General features: G+C 47.6%; 1 protein-coding gene across 5 annotated transcripts in view; it reads left to right on the plus strand.

Annotated features, from left to right (window-relative positions):
- Positions 1–20385, plus strand: part of PAX7 (paired box 7) — a 178874-nt gene that overhangs the window by 95693 nt on the left and 62796 nt on the right. For all 5 annotated transcript variants that reach the window (XM_079986956.1, XM_079986953.1, XM_079986957.1 and 2 more), the window contains one exon: positions 3399–3598. In XM_079986956.1, coding sequence (XP_079843082.1) covers positions 3399–3598 — 200 coding nt within the window. The remainder of the gene's footprint in view (positions 1–3398; positions 3599–20385) is intronic.

The raw sequence follows: 20385 nt of genomic DNA on the forward strand, positions 1-20385 counted from the left end.
ACCAGCAAAGCAAGATGGCTTTATTTACTCTCTCCGAGAATAAGTTCTGATCTGGTCCAGCTGGTGAGCAAGGATAGAAAGCAATCGTTGCAACATGGGGAGCTGCCTTATACTGAGCCAGACCATTGGGCCATAGAGCTCAGTATTTCCTACACTGACTGGCAGCAATGGCTTTCCGGGGTTTCAGGCAGCGGGATCTCCCAGCCCTCCCTGGAAATGCCAAGGAATGAATCTGGGACCTTCTGCAGGGAAAGTGGTTGCTCCACCACTGAGCTATGGACCTTCCCCTAAAAATAATGCAAGGATCTAGTCTTCATAGAGACATGGAACTCTTGATCCATTTAGCTCAGTAGTGTCTAGGCTGACTCTGGGGTTTCAGATCTGACAACCACAGTCCTCCCTAGATATCTCAAGGATTGAGCTTGGGACCATTTGTGTGTGTAGCAGGTGCTCTGCCACTGAGCTATGGCTTTCCCCCTAAGAATAAAGTATGATTCTGGTCTTCATGGCTCTGAATAAAGGGCAGATTTAAAAAGAGACATGGCAACTTGCCTCATAGCAATCCAGTGGCCCCTCTGGTCTAGCATCTTCTTACAACACTGGCCAACCTGTGGCTTATGGGAAACCAGCAAGCAGGATGTCGGCGATCCCTGATTTAAGCCATCAAATTTTGTGCCGCTATTGCTGTTCTGTCCCCACTTGATGCCAGAATAGCGTACCTCTGAGAAGAAGCTTGCCACCACGATTTCTGAAATTCTCAGCCCAATGCTATATGTGTGTCTACTCTGGAGAAAGCCAAACTGAGCTCCGCGGGGCTTGCTTCTGAGCAGACGCAGATAGGAGCGAGTTATCCATCATGCCATGTCGGAAGAAGTGCTTCCTTTTGTCTCGAGCTGTATACACGCTGTCAAATTAAAGTACACATCCCTTGCAAAAATTAAAATTAAAAATAAATTCCGGGAACTGGAGTTTACCCCTCGCCGAACTACAAATCCCAGCACCCTTAGCAAACCACAGTTCCTGGGATTCTTTGGAGGGGAGGGTACATGCAGAATTTGCTCGTGGCATTCATTCAACCAAGCTGGGGTAGGGAATTCAGCCTGGTGCAAAATAAACAAACTGGCAAGGCTTGCATCTTCAGAGTTGGCGAGCATCCCTTTCTGGTTAGGTCTGCTGTTCCACAGCACGAAAGATTTGGTGGGCTATTGAAGAGACCTTTAGGGGTGCAGGGATTAAGGCAGTCCAGATGGGACCATGAGGGGGAAAGCAGAAGAAAGGGAGGGGGGGAGAGAGGGCCACATTATCTTAAGATGTGCCTAACCCACACTCTCTGCCTGCCTCTAACCCCTCCCCCCCCCCACCTCCGAATCAACTGGCAATCCGATCTCCAGGTTAATAAATGCGCCTCCATGTCTGGGCTGGACGTTGAATCCTTCCAGACGGCACCAGGGTGCTTGGAGACAAGACAGCAGGTCCTTGGTGTGCCTCAAGAGTTCCATCAGAGCCTGGAGGGTCTTGGTGTGACCAATTTCTACCTAATCCTGTTGATTAATTTAACTTTAAGGGCCTCCCAGGAGTGCTGGAGGGGGGAGGTGTCGGAAGTCCAGTGGAGGGAGGGGAGAATGGGAGAAAATCTCTCCTCTTTTTGTGTGTTCGGCTACGAAATGGTAGTTTAAAAAAAATGTGTGTGTAATTAGTGCGCATGGAGCAGAGGAAAGGAGGCCCTGCAGGAAGCTGGGTTGGATCAGGCCAATGTCCTGTCTAGTCATGTCATAGAAGCATAGCTGGAAGGGATTCCCAAGGGTCATCTAATCCAACACACACACACACACACACACACACAATGCAAGAGTCCTGCTCTGGGTGGACTTGAACCACCAACCTTCTCGTTAACAGCAAGACACGCCGAGCCGTTCCAGCATCCTGTTCTCACACTGGCCAACCAGATGCCCATTATGGGAAGTCCAAAAGCGAGACCCCAGTTCAAGAGCCCTCTCCCTTCCTGTGATTCTGAGGCATAACTCTGAGAGTGAAGTGGGGGGGACATAGCCTCCATGGCTAGTAGACATTGGCAGCCTTCTCCCCCTTGAGATATGTCCAATCCTCTTTTAAAGCCATCTAGCTTGGTGACCAGGGACGTGGGTGGCGCTGTGGGTTAAACCACAGAGCCTAGGATTTGCCGATCAGAAGGTCAGCAGTTCGAATCCCTGCGATGGGGTGAGCTCCTGTTGCTCGGTCCCTGCTCCTGCCAACCTAGCAGTTCGAAAGCACGTCAAAGTGCAAGTAGATAAATAGGTACCACTCCAGTGGGAAGTTAAACGGTGTTTCCGTGCGCTGCTCTGGTTCACCAGAAGTGGCTTAGTCATGCTGGCCACATGACCCAGAAGCTGTACTCCAGCTCCCTCGGCCAATAAAGCGAGATGAGCGCCGGAACCCCAGAGTCGGTCACGACTGGACCTAATGGTCAGGGGCCCCTTTACCTTTACCTTTAGCTTGGTGACCATCACTGCTTCCTGCAGAACTGAGTTCCATAGTTTAAATATGTGCTGTGTGAAGAGGTTCATCCTTTGGTCTGCCTTGAATCGTCTGTCATTCAGCTCCACTGGATATCCACAAGTTCTACTGGTAGGAGAGAGGGAGAAGAAACACACACAACCCACATTCCCCACCTAATACGATACACCTCGGTCATGTGGCCATTGGTTCCTCACGCCCTTATTTCAACATTGGTGATGGGACTTGGTCCTCCACCACACCTGTGGAGTGCAGAATCAGGGTTGTATCCAGTGCTATTTTAGATCAGAGTAGACCAACTGGACATGACGAACGTAGATCCATTAATTTCAATGGCCCTGCAACTTGGTTGGATGCAACCCTAACTTTGGCCATTCAGGGGGAACTGGGAGGGTTGATTCGGGACAGATAAAAAAAAGTCATTCTTTGAACTATGGAACTCACTGCTGCAGGAGGCAGTGATGGCCAACAGCTTGGATGGCTTTCAAAGAGGATTGGACAAATTCATGAAGAAGGTGAAGACTATCAATTCTTACTAGCCATTATAGCTAGTAGTGGTAAGAGGCAAGAATGCTTTTGTATCCGAGGTGCTGTTGGGGTAACTGCTCTTGTGCTTGAATCCTGCTTGTGGACTTCCCATTGGGGCATTTGGTTGGCCACTGTGCGAACAGGATGCTGGACTAGATGGGCCATTGGCCGGATCCAGCTGAAGGCTCTTATTCTGTTTGTATGTTGCCACACACCAGGATATGCCACCCGAGGCACCTTCTACACCTTGTCTTACAGAAGGGTTGGCCATTGTTTCCACTATCGCTTCTTAATTTTTGGTCCAGCTTGGCCTATGTTTTCATCCACCTCCATCTCTTGTTTTCGTCCCCTACCAGGCAACCGGCTGGATGAAGGATCTGATGTCGAGTCAGAGCCCGACCTGCCTCTCAAGCGCAAGCAACGCCGCAGCCGGACCACTTTCACAGCGGAGCAACTGGAGGAGCTGGAGAAAGCCTTTGAAAGGACCCATTACCCAGACATCTACACCCGAGAGGAGCTCGCTCAGAGGACCAAACTCACTGAGGCAAGAGTCCAGGTAAGGGATATTGTCTTTATTTGTTCACTAAATATATATCCCTCCCTCCCTATCCAACAAGCCAAGGGTGGCAAACAGATGCAGATATGCACTTCTAAAAAACAAAGTCAAAACATTCTAAAATCGATTCTAAAAGCATTGGAAATATCCTTCCATCGAATGATCACAGGGCAGCCAGAAATTGCCTTCTTCATCCGCCAAACCCCTGGAGAAACAGAAATGTTTTTGCATTCTTCCTGGAATTTAATAAATGATGGGGACAGGTGCCCTTCACTAGGGAGGGCATTCCACAACCAAGGGAGCCACCACTGAAAAGGCCCTTCTTGGTAATGGCACCCTCCCTGTGGAATTCCCCTCCCACCAGATGTCAGGGAGATAAAGAATTATAGAACTTTTAGAAAACATCTGAAAGCAGCTCTGCTCAGGGAAGTTTTTAATGTCTGACCTTTTATTATTTTTTATATTTTGCTGGAGGTCGCCCAGAGTGGCTGGGGAAACCCAACCAGATGGGCAGGGTATAAACAATAAAATTATTATTATTATTATTATTATTATTATCATCATCATCACCACCACCACCATCATCAAGAACACCTCAATGCAGCTTACAAAATGAGCCTCAGAGTGGTTTGTTGTTTTCAGTTAGGGTTGTAGCCAATGAAGCTTCACTCAGAGGAAACCCCCTGGAAATAAATGACCCTCGGTTAGTCATAATAATAATAATAATAATAATAATAATAATAATAATAATAATTTTTTATTTATACTCCGCCCATCTGGCTGGGCTTCCCCAGCCACTCTGGGCAGCTTCCACCAAAATATTAAAATACGATAATACATTGGCAATTCAATTCAATGGATGTACCCTGGGTAGGGCAAACATTGGAAAAGTCCCATGTGCTCGTTTTTGTACAAAGTGGCTTTTATTTGCAGCAAATAAGAGTATCGGGAAGTTGTGAATCGCTATCCCAGCTGGGTTGGGGGGCAGTACGAGAAGCGAAGTGTTAAATATGTGCTTTGGAACATGAGCAATTATAAAATCATAGAATTGTAGAGTCGAAAGGGACTCCCAAGGGCCAACTAGCCGAACCCCCGCAATGCAAGTATCCCAGCTATACCAACATGTGGGGAACTCCTTCCACTGTGGCCTGCCATAAGACCATTAAGTCCAGAAACGAAAAACTACTGTATTTTTTGCTCTATAAGACTCACTTTTCCCCTCCTAAAAAGTAAGGGGAAATGTGTGTGCGTCTTATGGAGCGAATGCAGGCTGCGCAGCTATCCCAGAAGCCAGAACAGCAAGAGGGATTGCTGCTTTCGCTGCGCAGCGATCCCTCTTGTTGTTCTGGCTTCTGAGATTCAGAATATTTTTTTTTCTTGTTTTCCTCCTCCAAAAACTAGGTGCGTCTTATGGTCTGGTGCGTCTTATAGAGCGAAAATCAATCAATCACTGCAGAAGAGGATGGCCTTTAGGTCATGTGGGTCTCCATTGCACTGTGTGGGAAGGGGAGAGATGTCACAGTGAATATTTGGGATTCACGGCAAGTTGCTTGATCAGATGGAGCTGACCAAAGTCCCCCAAGTCGAGGGAGGGGAATTTCCTGCCATTTCTGGGACTGCACCTGTCGGATGCAGGCTGGCATTATTTCTCCACCTCTCACTGCTCAGACTTTGGCTAATTTACGGAGAACCTTTCCGAGAGCCAAAACAAACGGTGGGGTTTGAAGCCGCACCGTGATCCCATTGCAATTTGATAACCCCGCAGGGGATTCCCTGATGTATTGCGGATAAATCCCCTGCTCCACACTGTGTGCAAACACACATCAGCAGAAAGGCTAAGAAGTGTGAACAGATCAGGGAGTATAATAAAGTCTTCTGGGAAGAGGTGGGGGGCAAAGTCTACAACAAAGACACCAGTTGCTAGACTTTTCCTTGGAAAAATTTGAATTCTGCCTCCCTCCTTGAGGGCACAGTTAAAAGTCCAGGGGACCTTAGAGCTGAGAGGGTGTCCTGATTTTAATTCATTTTAGACCAGGGGTCAGCAAACTTTTTCAGCAGGGGGCCGGTCCACTGTCCCTCAGAGCTTGTGAGGGGCCGGGCTATATTTTGGAGAGAGAAAATGAACAAATTCGTATGCCCCACAAATAACCCAGAGATGCATTTTAAATTAAAGAGCACATTCTACTCGTGTGAAAACACGCTGATTCCCAGACCATCTGCAGGCCGGATTTAGAAGGTGATTGGGCCAGATCTGGCCCCCGGGCCTTAGTTTGCCTACCCATGTTTTAGAGTTTTCTCTATTTCTCATTTTTCTCCTTATTCAGTTCAGTTCACCCCATTTTTTGCATTAGTTTGCATTTTTAAAAAAGCAATAGGCACGAAAATTTGTATGCATGTTTTTGGCTTGCAAGACACATTTCCCCCCCTGAAATGTGCTTCCTGATCGGAACAAGACAATCCCAGAGCAGTAACTCATACAAAGAGACAATTCTGTGTGCGCAACCTCATCACATGGTAGGCACAGATGTGGAAGAAGATGTCCTCATCAGCCACCTGGTGCAGGTGACTGGAAGGAGGCAAATCTGAGCAGCAACTTGTACAGAGACACATTGGGAAGGCTCTCTAGACTAGAGAGTCCTTTTGCTGCAATCACTCGCATTGCAGAGGCACTACAAAATTACCCACCCCCGGTGGAGGCTGATGGAATGAGAGCACTCCAGCAGAAACTTATGCAGAGAGGTGATGGGCACACTCCTCTGATGCCTGACCAATCTGTGTAGTGGGAACTGATTGGAGCATCCATTCAGACCTTCCGCAGAGAGACAACAAGATTACTCGCCTCCTACACAAGATGATTGGACCAAAGGCCAGGCCCAATCAGTAAATCATGCAGAGATGCATCAGGCAGACTCCTTTGTTTTTGGTTTCTTAATAAAGATTTTTTAAAAACTATTTCCACACACAGCTTGGCTGTTGCTGGCTAAGTGCTACTGATTGAAGGCAAGCGCAACTGATGTTTCAGTTGTGAACATGCAGAGCCTTCAGTTGGATCAGGCAATGGCCCATCTAGTCCAGCATCCTGGTCTCACAGATGCCTGTGGGAAAGCCAGGAGCATGATTCGAACACGAGAGCACGCTCCCTTCCTGCTGTTTCCAGCAACTGATATTCAGAAGCATTGTTGCCTCCAGAGCATAGCCATCCTGCTAGTGTCCAGTGATAGCCTTCTGGTTCATGAATTTGCCTAATCCTACTTTCAAGCCTTCTAAATTGGTGGCCATCACTGGCTCCAGTGGGAGTGAGTTCCACAGGTTAACCCGCACAACATGAAGAAGGACTGTCTTTTATCTGTCCTGAATCTTCCAACGCTTAGCTTCATCGGATGTGAGAGAGACGAATTCTCTCTGACCACTTTCCATGCCATGCGTGATATAAATGTCCACCATGTGGCCTCCTCCCCACCTCCTCTGTAAACTAAAAAGTCCCAAATGCTGCAATGCTGCTTCCTCTCAGGGAAGTCTCTCTATCCCCTTGATCATTTGAACGCCCTTTTCTGAAACATTCTCAGCTCTACAATCTGTTTCCTCCTACCCAGAGAGTTTTGGCTGTCAGGGTGACGGGGCTAGACAGAATACCGTATTTTTCGCCCTATAGGACGCACCGTCCCATAAGGTGCACCTAGTTTTTTGGGGGGGAAATAAAGGGGAAAAAATTATTTTCCCCCCCCAGGCGCGGGGCTGGGGCGGGGGAGGCCCGAGCTTCCCCCGCCCCAGCCCCCAAACAGGCAGCTCTCTGCAAGCCGTGGGAGCCCAGCGCTGGCTCCCGCTGCTTGCGGAGAGGTCCGCGAAGCCTGCAGAGTGAGAGGGGTCAGTGCGCACCGACCCCTCTCGCTCTCCAGGCTTCAGCAAAAGCCTGCATTCGCCCCATAGGACGCACACACATTTCCCCTTCATTTTTGGAGGGGGAAAAGTGCGTCCTATAGGGCGAAAAATACGGTAATAGAATTGTAGGATCGTGGATTTGGAAAGGATCCCCAAGGATTATGTAGTCCAGGCATGTCCAACTCCCAAGAGACTGTGATCTACTCACAGTATAAAAATACTGGCTGTGATCTACCCATTGTTATTGAAAGCCAAAGTTGTTGAGCTTTCTGATCTGCCACAGACGTCCAGTGATCTACCGGTAGATCACGATCTACCTGTTGGACATGCCTGATCTAGTCCAACCTCCTGGCTAAAGAATCTCTGGCAGATGGTCTTCCAAGCTGTGCTTAAAAACTTCCATTGAAGGGGACTCCACCAATTTCCAAGAAAAATCTGCTCAGTTGCCAAACAAATCTTACTGACCGAAAGTTCTACTTAATGCTTAGTTGGAACCGCCTTTCTTGTGATTGGAATCCATTGGTTTTGGTCTTTAAAAAAAAAACCATAAGCCAGATCTGATTAAAAGTTCTGGATTCTTTTTTAAAGAAACAAAGTGTCTGCTGGAACTGAATAGGCTTTGCTAGCCTCTACATCCAGTGCCAGGGACATGGGTGGCGCTGTGGGTTAAACCACAGAGCCTAGGACTTGCCAATCAGAAGGTCGGCGGTTCGAATCCCCGTGACCGGGTGAGCTCCCGTTGCTCGGTCCCTGCTCCTGCCCACCTAGCAGTTCGAAAGCACGTCAAAGTGCAAGTAGATAAATAGGTACCACTCTGGCGGGAAGGTAAACGGTGTTTCCGTGCGCTGCCCTGGTTCGCCAGAAGCGGCTTAGTCATGCTGGCCACATGACCTGGAAGCTGTACACCGGCTCCCTCGGCCAATAAAGCGAGATGAGCATCGCAACCGCAGAATCGGCCACGACTGGACCTAATAGTCAGGGGTCCCTTTACCTTTACAGCCAGTGCCAAGCTGGCCTACTGAATTTTATTTTTTGGGGGGGATCTTTGCTACTGTTCTGTATTTTTATGGCTCCAGATTGTATGCTTTGGTTCCCATTTTTATTTAGAACTCGTTTTGTGAATGCACGTTTAACTGGTCAAGTCTATCACCCTGGCAAGGCTGTAGGGCAGGCATCCCCAAACTCGGCCCTCCAGATGTTTTGGGACTATAATTCCCATCATCCCTGACCACTGGTTGGCTAGGGATGATGGGAGTTGTAGTCCCAAAACAGCTGGAGGGATGAGTTTGAGGATGCCTGCTGTAGAGTTTAGAAAGGGGGGCATACCACCCCACCCCCAGGCCCAATTTCTCATTCACCTGTGAACCTTTGAGAAGTCATTTGCTCTCAGACACAGCCTACCTCACAGGGATGTCCTGAGAGAAAGAGGAGGGGTTGTCCCATGGTTGAACAACTCTTAACACCAGGAAGCTCTTCCTAAAGTTTAGTTGGAATCTCCTCTCTTGAAAGAGAGCGAGAAGGAAAAGATGGCATCCAAATCAAATCAAATACCTTTATTGGCATCACAGTATAAAACATTTCAAGTCACTGGGATAATTAACAGGACAAGGGTGAAGCTGTTGAGGGTCATAAGGTCACACTGTGATAGTGGGCACTTAGATAGTCTGCTTTGCCCTGTCTGTTCCCTGAAAGGATGGTTCGTTGGGAACCCTTTCTGGTAAAATTGTGGCTAAAAAAGAAGCTACTAAGGCAGTGATACCTTTGTCCCGATCTGCCAGGAGAAACCTCATTTGACGACTTCTCAGAGTTATAGGCCGGAGGTCCAACATTTTGCTCAGCATCAGTTGGCGAGGTTTGCTGTGTAAAGAGCAATCTAAGAGAATGTGGTCCAGTGAATCAGGTATTCCTTGGTTGCAGGCACACAATCGGGCTTGATGTGGAGTAAAGTCTTACCTCGGTTTACGAACTTAATCCATTCCGGAAGTCCGTTCTTAAAGCGGAACCGTTCTTAAACCAGGGCGCACTTTCTCTAATGAGGCCTCCCACCGCTGGTGCCCATCCGCCATTCAGATTCCATTCTTAGACTGAGGTAAAGTTCACAAACTGGGACACTACTTCTGGTTTTGTGGAGTTCGTAAACTGAATTGTCCGTAAACAGGACTGTTCTTAAACCGAGGTACCACTGTACGGTGGTACCTCAGGTTACAGACACTTCAGGTTACAGACTCCGCTAGCCCAGAAATAGTACCTCAGGTTAAGAACTTTGCTTCAGGATGAGAACAGAAATTGCGCAGTGGCAGCACGGCGGCAGCGGGAGGCCCCATTAGCTAAAGTGCTACCTCAGGTTATGAACAGTTTCAGGTTAAAAACGGGCCTCCAGAATGAATTAAGTTCTTAACCCGAGATACCACTGTATGTGAGAATCTGCAGAAGGGAAAGCATTTAATCTCGCAAGCATACAGCCTCTTCAATGGGAGGGGAGTTATAGATCCTTTAGATATTTGGCACAGGTTACGTAGGGTGTTGTGATACCTAAGGCCTCTGGAGAACAGGATCTCAGAGTATGAGCAACAAGCGCTGCCTTTCGTGGTTGTAGAGCCACTGCTTGATTATTTGGAATACAGTGGTACCTCAGTTTAAGAACAGCCCTGTTTACGAACTATTCGGTATAAGAACTCTGCAAACTTTACCTCGGTCTACGAACGGAATAATAATAATTATTATTATTATTATTATTATTATTATTATTATTATTTATTATTTGTACCCCGCCCATCTGGCTGAGTTTCCCCAGCCACTCTGGGCAGCTTCCCACAAAGACCAAAAATACACTAATATGTCATACATTAAAAACTTCCCTGAACAGGGCTGCCTTAAGATGTCTTCTGAATGTCAGCTAGTTGTTTATCACTTTGACATCTAATGGGAGGGCATTCCACAGGGCAGGTGCCACTACCGAGAAGGCCCTCTGCCTGGTTCCCTGTGACTTGGCTTCTCGCAATGAGGGAACCGCCAGAAGGCCCTCGGCGCTGGACCTCAGTGTCCGGGCAGAACGATGGGGGTGGAGATGCTCCTTCAGATATACTGGACCGAGGCCGTTTAGGGCTTTAAAGGTCAACACCAACACTTTGAATTGTGCTCAGAAACGTACTGGGAGCCAATGTAGGTGTTTCAAGACCGGTGTTATATGGAATCCGAACAGTGGAAGGGCACAGGCAGCGGGAGGCCTCATTAGGGAAAGCGCACCTTAGTTTAAGAACGGCCTTCCAGAATGGTTTAAGTTTGTAAACCGAGGTACCATTGTATGTAACTTTCGTCACATGCTGCAAGGCTCTCGAGAGCAATGCCCAAACTACGGATTTTATCTTGAATTACTCCATACCAGAATGGCATCCCCTTTCCTTATCTGACAGCGGAGTTTGCAAACCCCACCCCACCCCGGCTACCACCATCCAAGCCAATCCTCCAAGGCCCTTCGACCACTTCTGTTTTGCCAGAAGGCTCTCAGCAGCTGTTCCTCCACTTGCATTCTTGATGGGTTTCTCATTCCATCAGGCTGGCACGACTGGTTTCTTCCCACCACTTCTAAGCCAGCCGCCTCTCTCCCTCCCACCCCACCACCCCCACTTGTAAAATTTCCTGCGTATCTGAGCAGATCTTTTTACTGGCTCTCGAGAGCTACAAATTTTGAGCCCGTCAAGTTCTTGATGAAGACGGGAGGGAAAAAGCTAGGGGGGGGCGGGGAAGCACCGCAAAAGCAATGTAGAACTTTGGGGAAGAAGAAAAAAATAAGTCTGCCAACCTTTTTAAGATATTTTTTTTATCAAATTTCCAAAAGTTCCACATAAAATTCATATACATATCATTGACTTCTCATCCCATTTTCCTTCATGTTTTTCTTATCTCCCCCTTTGCTGCATCCTGCCTTCCCTTTTTTTAACATAGACGTAACACAATAATCTTTAACTGTTCTGTTGTTCATAGTTCAAAACCTGCTCATGTCGTAGTATTTCTTCAAATCGTCCGAAAAAGGTTTCCATTCTTCAAAAATGGAGATTCTCTTATTTTAGCTGTTAGCTTTGCTGATTCAACATAACCCATTGCTTTACTTATCCATTCTTTTCTTAGCGGGAACTTCTTCATCTTTCCATTTCTGAAAAGGTCTGGCAACATTCTTTATTCATTTATTGTCTGTTTGTTACATTTATATCCCTCGCTGCGAGAAGCCAAGTTACAGGGAACCAGGCAGAGGGCCTTCTCGGTAGTGGCACCCTCCCTGTGGAACGCCCTCCCACCAGATGTCAAAGAGAACAACAACTACCAGACTTTTAGAAGACATCTGAAGGCAGCCCTGTTTAGGGAAGCTTTTAATGTTTGATATATTACAGTATTTTTATATTTTTTTGGAAGCCACCCAGAGTGGCTGGGGAAGCCCAGCCAGATGAGCAGGGTATAAATAAATTATTATTATTATTATTATTATTATTATTATTATTATTATTATTAATATCCCACTTTTCCTCGATGGAGCTCAAGGTGGCGTACATGATTCTTCTCCTTTCCTTTCCCATTTTATCCTTCCAACGACCCTGTGAGGTGGGTTTTACTGAGAGGCAGCGGCTGGCTCAAGGTCACCCAGTGAGAGTTTCATGGCTGAGCAGAGATTTGCAGATCATAGAATCACAGAATTGCAGAGTTGCAAGGGACCCCATGGGTTCATCTAGTCTGACCCCCCTGCAATGCAGGGAATCTCAATTAAAGCATCCATGACAGATGGCCACCCAACCTCTGCTTAAAAACAACCAAGGAAGGAGAGTCCACCACCTCCTGTGGGAGACCTTGAATTTAATTCTTTTTCTCCTCTCCCCAAAATTGATGAGGTTTTCAATTGCACCCCACTGAGAGACAGGCAGGGGTTTCCATCAGGAGTGCCGTGAAGGGTGCAAAAGTCTTTATTCTTATGCAGTCCAAAAAAAATCCGTTAAGGACACCAAAAGAGCTCTGCTGGGTTAGGCCAAAGGGGCCCCATTGAGCCCAGTATTCTGTTCTCACAACGGCCAACCAAATGCCCCAATGGGAAGCCTGTAGGCAAGAGCCCTCTCCCTTCCTGTAGTTTCCAGCAACTAGGATTCAGAAGTGTCGGTGACTCATGACACCAGAAGTAGAGTATAGCCATTTCTGGCTAGAAGCTACGCATGGGCTCACTGTCCTCCATGAATTTGTCAAATCCTCTTTTAGAGCTGGTCATTGTGCCTGCCTCTTGTGGGCGTTTAATGCTGCTCTTTGTCAACTACAGTCGTATCTCGGATCCTGAACGGCTTGTGATTCAAACATTTTGGCTCCCGAACGCTGCAAGATTCCAGTGTTCCAGTTTGCAAACGTTCTTTGGAACCCAAACGTCCGGTGCAGCTTCCGCGGCTTCCGATTGGCTGCAGGAGCTTCCTGCGGCCAATCGGAAGCCGTGCCTTGGTTTCTGAACATTTTGGAAGTCGAACGGACTTCGGAACGGATTGCGTTCGACTTGCGAGATACCACTGTACCCGCCTTTTGTCTGTCTTGAATCTTCCAAGGTTCAGCTCCAAGTGAGGAGAGGTTTCAAGAGCAGAAGGATCCAGGGTTTGGTTTCTTAAGGAAAGATTGCAAGAGATGTAGTAACAGCATTTGTATGGAACATTTTGTCCATTTCCAAACATGCAAGCCAACAGAGGATAACCGGAGCCAAACAAGGAAGCCATGTCTGCTACCTCAAATCAGGTAGATGCACCTTGCGCCCCCAAATCCTTCCAGCATTCCAGTTCCTGGTGCTTTCATTCTCTCCTTGTCCCCTGAACTCCTGAACTCACACCAGCCCTTTCCAGCTGGGTGCAAGGTGCCCAGGCTTCGTAAGACGTGGCCTTACACCAAATCAGACCACTTGCCCTTCTAGCTCAATACTGTCTGCACTGACTGGCAGCAGCTTTCCACAGTTTCAGACAGAGAGTCTTTCCCAAATGTCGGGATTTGAACTCGTGGCCTTCTGTATGCACATCAGGCATCCTACTACGAAATAACCCTCAGGGTTAACATTATAGAATCTTAAAACCAGAGAGAAGTCATGGGGATCCTGATGGTACAGCAGAATAGTAAGAGAATAAATTATAGACATAGAATTGTGGAGTCAGAAGGGACCCCGGGGGTCATCTAGTCCAACCCCCGGCGATGCAGGAATAACAGCTAAAGAATCGCTGGCAGATGGCCATCCAACTTCTATTTAAACACTTCCAATGAAGGAGAGTCCATTCTGAATAAAGGGCTGATTTCAACAGGAACAAAGAAAGCAGTGAGTCAGCCACTTGGGTCATCCAGCTCCTTCTAGTCTATACTGACAGGGCTTCCAGGTAGGGTGGAATCTCTCCCAGCCCAACCTGGAAATGCCAGGGATCTTCTGTCACTGAGCCGCAGCCTCCTCCAATGACTTGGATGGACAGGAGACAGGAGCTGAAGGGTTTTGGGGAGTGGATAATCACAGCCATACCCTGTTCTGAGGTTGCACAACCTTTCAAGATGATGCAACCTAAGAATATACAACAATAATAATTTGGGATGCATTGCAACCATCAATGCAGATCTCCAGGTGTTGCCTTTCATCTGAACCAGGGTTTCTCAAACTTGGGTCTCCAGCTGTTTTTGGACTACAACTCCCATCATCCCTAGCTTGCAGGACCAGCAGTCAGGGAAGATGGCAACTGTGGTCCAAAAACAGCTGGAGACCCAAGTTTGGGAAACACTTAGGGTCCCTTCCAAATCTACAGTTTTTTTATTCTATTATTCATCTGTACACATACCTGGGTGATGCTTCAAGATCTTATATTGGAGTGACTTAAGTTGTGTTTTCCGTGAAGATCTATCATACTGACAGAACTTGCACCACTCCCTTGAAACTCGTGTTTTTGGTATTCCTAAATGCTCGGTTTTGGAGCATCCAGAACAGCTCCTCCTCCTCACTGTCCTTCTCCAGAGTGACCCAAGGAATCAGTCCTCCATGGCCCACTCAACAGCCTTCTCGCTGATTGGCTCCTGCCAAAATTGACTTCCTTCTCAGTGGCTCAAAAGCTCCCCTTTCATGCCGATTGACCAGCTCTGGGTCACTGGAGACAGGACCACTGCTGCAAAATCAGCACCGAGTCTTCAACCCTCCACAACTTGTGGTGTTGGAAAGTCCAACCTGTTGGCTGGTGAGCTCAAGGCTTCAGGCCTTGCCTGTTTCTACAAATGTAGAGAAACCAAGATGACAGATCATTTCTGGGAAGATGAGTCTCTTCTCTCTGTTTCCACTTAACCAGCTTGCTTACCCTCCCATCGATCTTCCCTCAACATCAAGTCCTCATTAAGCTAAGGAGGCTCCCAACGGGACTTCTCTTCTCTCCCTATCCCCTTGCAAGAAGATCTCCACCTGACCTCCCTTTTCCCCTCCTTGCCTGACAAATTGTGGGAGGTGACCCAGAGCCGGTCTAATTTATTCCAGCCCCATCCCAGCGGGGAAGGGTCTGTGCAGCTGCTGGGTTGGGAGAGAGCGGAAACAACTGTCGACCACACCTCAGGTCTTCCTTGAATCGGGCCGAGTGCACGCTGGCACATGTAATGTTTTGCTTTCCAGCACCGCACTGCTAAATTGCTATGAGAGTTAGAAGCACTCCAGTTAAGTCACAGGGTGCTGTGAAAGGGGGTCAGGAAGGAAGAAGTGTCTGACATTGGCTCCAAGTTAATTTACAAAAATCTGAAGTGCATTATGATTTCTAGCAAGGAGAGAATTTGTTATATATATATATATATATATATATATATATATATATATATATGTGTGTGTGTGGTTTTTTAACATATCAACAGTCATTTAACATAACTTCTTATCTTACACAATATTTTTGACTTCCATCAGCACCTCTGATGATTTTCCGTTCTTTATCACTTATTCTGCATTTCTTAATTTCTCTATTACTCTTAATCACTAACTAACAATTCTCCGCATAATCTTTCTTGTAATATTTCAAATAGTCCTCCTTACAAAACTTCTTGCAATCCTACTAGCGTATTCTGTTCATTACTATTTCTTTTCAAATACAGTAGTTCATATATTTACTCCAGCCTTCTAAGAATCTCTGGTCCCGCAGGTTTCGAATCCTTCCTGTTAATTTATCCAGTTCTGCATAGTCCATCAATTTCACCCTTCATTCGCAAGGAGAGAATTTGAGGGCAGTGGAGATCCACAGCAATGTTTAGATTTGCCTCCCAGCTTTCTACACTCTATGACAGCCTGGATAGCTCAGTTGGTTAGAGCGTGGCGCTGATAACACCAAGGTTGCAGGTTCAATCCCCTGCATGGGACAACTGCATATTCCTGCGTTGCAGGGGGTTGGAATAGATGACCCTCAGGGTCTCTTCCAACTCTACAATTCTGTGCAGAACCGTTGGGCTTTTCATTGCCATTGCCCTGACTCTCAGATGACTTCACTTGCCCTCAGTGATGGTTGTCTTTTTACCAAAGCTCATTGGCTGACATAGCCATCTGTGACACCACACTGCTTGCTTAGTAACTCCTAATAGGCTGGTATCACTCTTGATTTAATCCTTAAATTTTAAGGGTCTTTTGAGCCAAATGGGAAGGGAAAACATAGCTGTCATGGTTAGAAGGTAGTCGTATCCATCTTTTCCACCACGAATCAGCCTGATCCTCTTTGAAATGGCTTTGGGGAGAGGAAACCTCTGAAAAGGAGCAATGTCGCCCACACCCAGTTGATGTGTTTTGCACTGAGGTGACAGGGCTGTGTTTTTATAGGCAGGTTTCTTCAGCTAATGATTTACACCTCCTCACCCGAGGAGTTTGCCATCTGTTTCTGGCAGATGGCAATAACAGAAGTCAGAGGAGAGTGGAAGTGGGAAAGGAGGGCATCTTTTGAAGGGAGTTTCTCCTCCATGGTTGGGACAAGAGTTTGTTTAAAACAGTGTCTTCATTCCACGTATCATATATGTGGGGGCAGGACCCACCTGTGTTGGGGAACAGAGCCTGAAGTCAGACTTCAAGGGGCCTTCAGCAGAGTGACGCCACTGGGCACCTCCCCCCAAACACAAAGCCCTGGTCGCTGGATCTAAGAGATCTGTGTGGCCCTTCAGAAGGTTGAAAGTGGCCCTCAAGTTGCAAAGGCTTCCCTACCCCTGCTCTTCATCACTGTGCCACCTGTTGGCTCGCCAGGTGGACAACCAATGAGTGAGGCAGGAAGTGGCATCTCCATGGCCTCTTCCTCCTCACCGCCGCAAGGTTTATCTGAGTCAGAAGCTGGGGGACGGTGGGACGGTGGGTTTCAATGGTGAGCAGAACAAGCAGGTCTGGTGGGGGGGACTCTTATCAGTGGGACCCTGTAGCTGTGTAAAGCCCTGGTAGATGCCTCGCTATGTCCATATCTACACCAGTCATGCCCCTCCCCACTGCCAAAAAATAAAAAAAAGAATTCTAGGAGTTGTAGTTGTTAAAGGTTCTGAGAGTTGTTGTATCGCAGGGAGTTGGGCTAGATGAGTTGGGCCCTTCCAACTCTTCAGATGTATGAGAACCCTCTTCCCCTCCCAGATCAGTTTAATAGCCAACACTTCTTCCCAGGGAACTCTGGGAATTGTAGCTCTGTGTAAGGAGAGTATGGGGTCTCCTCTCAGCACCTTTAATGAACCACAGCTCCCTCAATTCTTTGGGAGAAGTCTATTTAAAAGGGTGTCCTAATGAATGCATTAAATCTATGGTGTGAGTATGACCCATGTCATCATTGGTGGAAGTGGTCTTTCGGGTAACACTGCCCCCCAAGCCAGGAACGATCCTATGGGGCAAGGGGGCCAGAATCCCTCTGGGCTGCCTCCTCACTCCTCTCCCCCGTCTTCACAGTGCGAGTTTGATATCTGAAGGAATTGACGGTCACTCTGGGATTAACTCTCTCTCTCTCTCTCTCGCTCTCTTTTGGGTAACCCGATTCCCCTGGCAAGAGAATCTTTTTAGTGGCTGATAAAACCTTCACTGTGGTGGAGTGGAAACAGGTTCCCTTTGAAGTGGTTCTTGCATTTCCCTCTTGACGCTCAATCCTGTATATTTTAACCGCCAATAAACTGATTTATAAGCACATCTCTTTTTTCCTTCAAAAAAAAAAAGTCTCTCCAGCCACCTTTCAAAGAATTGGTGAGAGGGAGGGGAATATTGCCAGCACAATCTTCTTGTAGGAAGGAAGACAGGTCCCTTGAAAGGATATTAACCATGGCAAGCCCATGAAACCTCCATGATTAGTGGCAGTCGAACAAATAAAGGAGCTGGATGTGTCCCAAAGGACTCTTGCATCATAGCATATCTGCCTCAGTTTCCTGGAGTTATCCAGCTAGCTTCTGCTGGAGAAACAATCCTTGGCTTCATGGTTTCTTGTCCTTAATCAACAAAGTGAAAATCCTAACAGTATTAAATCCAGTTATCCTAATGGCACAAAATGATATGAAAATCGCCTGAAAAGTTTCCAATGAGTGTAATGAATCCAAGGAAGGGCTGTAGCTCAGTGGTAGAACATCTGCTTTGAATGCAGAAGGTCCCAGGTTCAGCTCCTGGTATCTTCAGGTAGAGCTGGGAGAGAACCCCTGTCTGAAATGCTGAAATGCTGCATTAAAAGGGATTAGAGTTATGCTGAAGTTTGCTAGGGACAGTAAAGGCAAGTGATGGTCTAGTTCAGGGATTTGGGCTCCAGATGTTGTCAGACCTCGGCTCCCATCAGTCCCAGCTGCCAGCATGGCCAACTGTCAGGGTGATGGGAGAGTTAGACTACAACAACACCCAGATGGCCACAGGTCCCCCATCCCTGCATTAGAAGAAGGCATGGTTTTGACGGAGATCAGTAGGGGCAGTAAAGCCAAATGACCATCTAGTTCAAGGATGGAGAACCTGCAGCCCTTCAGTTGTTCCTGGACTCCCAACACCCATCAGACTTCATGGCAAGTGGCCAAGGGTGATGGGATTTATGGTTCAACAACAGCTTGAGGACCACTGGTTCTCCATACCTGAACTAGACCATAGCTTGCCTTTATTGCCCCAAGCTACCTCCATCACAGGACGCGGGTGGTGCTGTGGGTTAAACCACAGAGCCTAGGACTTGCTGATCAGAAGGTCGGCAGTTCGAATCCCTGCAACAGGGTGAGTTCCCGTTGCTCGGTCCCTGCTCCTGCCAACCTAGCAGTTCAAAAGCACGTCAAAGTGCAAGTAGATAAATAGGTACCGCTCTGGCGGGAAGTTAAACGGCATTTCCGTGCGCTGCTCTGGTTCGCCAGAAGTGGCTTACCTGGAAGCTGTATGCTGGCTCCCTCGGCCAATAGAGCGAGATGAGCGCCGCAACCCCAGAGTCGGTCACGATTGTCTTCCATAAACACGCTTTTAACAATGAGTCCGTAAGTGACTGTGGAGGCCAATTCTGGATCCACACGTCCTTCCACAGTGGGGACATTGGTTTCCGGGTGGGAATTGATCATGGTGTGGATTTGCCAAGCGTGCCTTCCTCCTAGCACGTTTCTCCCTTCCGTCCTGAGTTTGAGTGTCTTTAAAGCCCATGACACCTTTGGTCAAGGCAGTTCTCCAACTGGAGCGCTCGCAGGCCAGTGTTTCCCACTTGTCAGTGTTTAAACTACATTTTTTTAGATTTGCCTTGAGACAGTCTTTAAACCTCTTTTGTTGACCACCAGCATTACACTTTCCATTTTTAAGTTCGGAATAGAGTAGTTGCTTTGGAAAATGATCATCAGGCATCCGCACAACATGACCAGCAAGAGCGTAATGTAGCCCTCAATCTCCAGAGAGCTGCAATTTAAATTAAAGTGCTCATCCATTCACCCAGTGACTGCAGATGCAATGAGACTCAAGACACCTGAGTTTCCCATTACAGTTTCTTCCATATGGGTGCAAAAGTAGATGTTGTGCCAGTTTGCTGTCGCCCCTCCATTTGCTCATGAAAGCTCCAAAGTTCAGTCCACTGCTGGGCATTTCTCAAGGGGACAGGCCATAGCTCAGCGGTAGAGCGCTTGCTTTGCATGCAGAAGGTCCTGGGTTCAGATCCCAGCACGCAACCCCAGGCAAGGCTGGGAAAAGGATCCCTACCTGAAACCCTGGAAAGCCATTGTTACCAGCCAGTGTTGACAAATGTGAGCTTGATGGACTCATGGTCTGACTCAGGATAAGGTAGCTGTTCCTATCTAAACCAATATTTTTATTCCAAACTATGGGGACTAGAAGGGACGCAGGTGGCATTGTGGGTTAAACCACAGAGCCTAGGACTTGCCGATCAGAAGGTCGGCGGTTCGAATCCCTGCGACGGCATGAGCTCCCGTTGCTCGGTCCCTGCTCCTGCCAACCTAACAGTTTGAAAGCATGTCAAATGCAAGTAGATAAATAGGTACCACTCTGGCAGGAAGGTAAGCGGCGTTTCCATTCGCTGCTCTGGTTCGCCAGAAGCGGCTTAGTCATGCTGGCCACAGGATCCGGAAGCTGTACGCCGGCTCCCTTGGCCAATAAAGCGAGATGAGCGCCGCAACCCCAGAATCGGTCACGTCTGGACCTAATGGTCAGGGGTCCCTTTATCTTTTTTATGGGGACTAGAATCTTGCTTCGTTTTTAAAGAAGGGGCCATAACTCGGTGGTAGAGCATCTGCTTTGTATGCAGAATTCCCTAGTCTTTTGCAGCATCTCTAGGTAGGGCTGGGAAGGATTCCCTGTCTGAAACCCTGGAAAGTAGCTGCCGGTCAGTGTAGGCAGTGCTGAGCCCGATGGACCAAGAGTCTGACGCTGTATAAAGCAGTTTCCTGTTCTATGGATGGGGAAGAGACATATCCCAGTGGAAGGGCATCTTCTTTGCCTCCAGGAGGTC

This window comes from Podarcis cretensis (genome assembly GCF_951804945.1).
Source record: "Podarcis cretensis genome assembly, chromosome: 8".
Taxonomy (NCBI): Eukaryota; Metazoa; Chordata; class Lepidosauria; order Squamata; family Lacertidae; genus Podarcis; species Podarcis cretensis.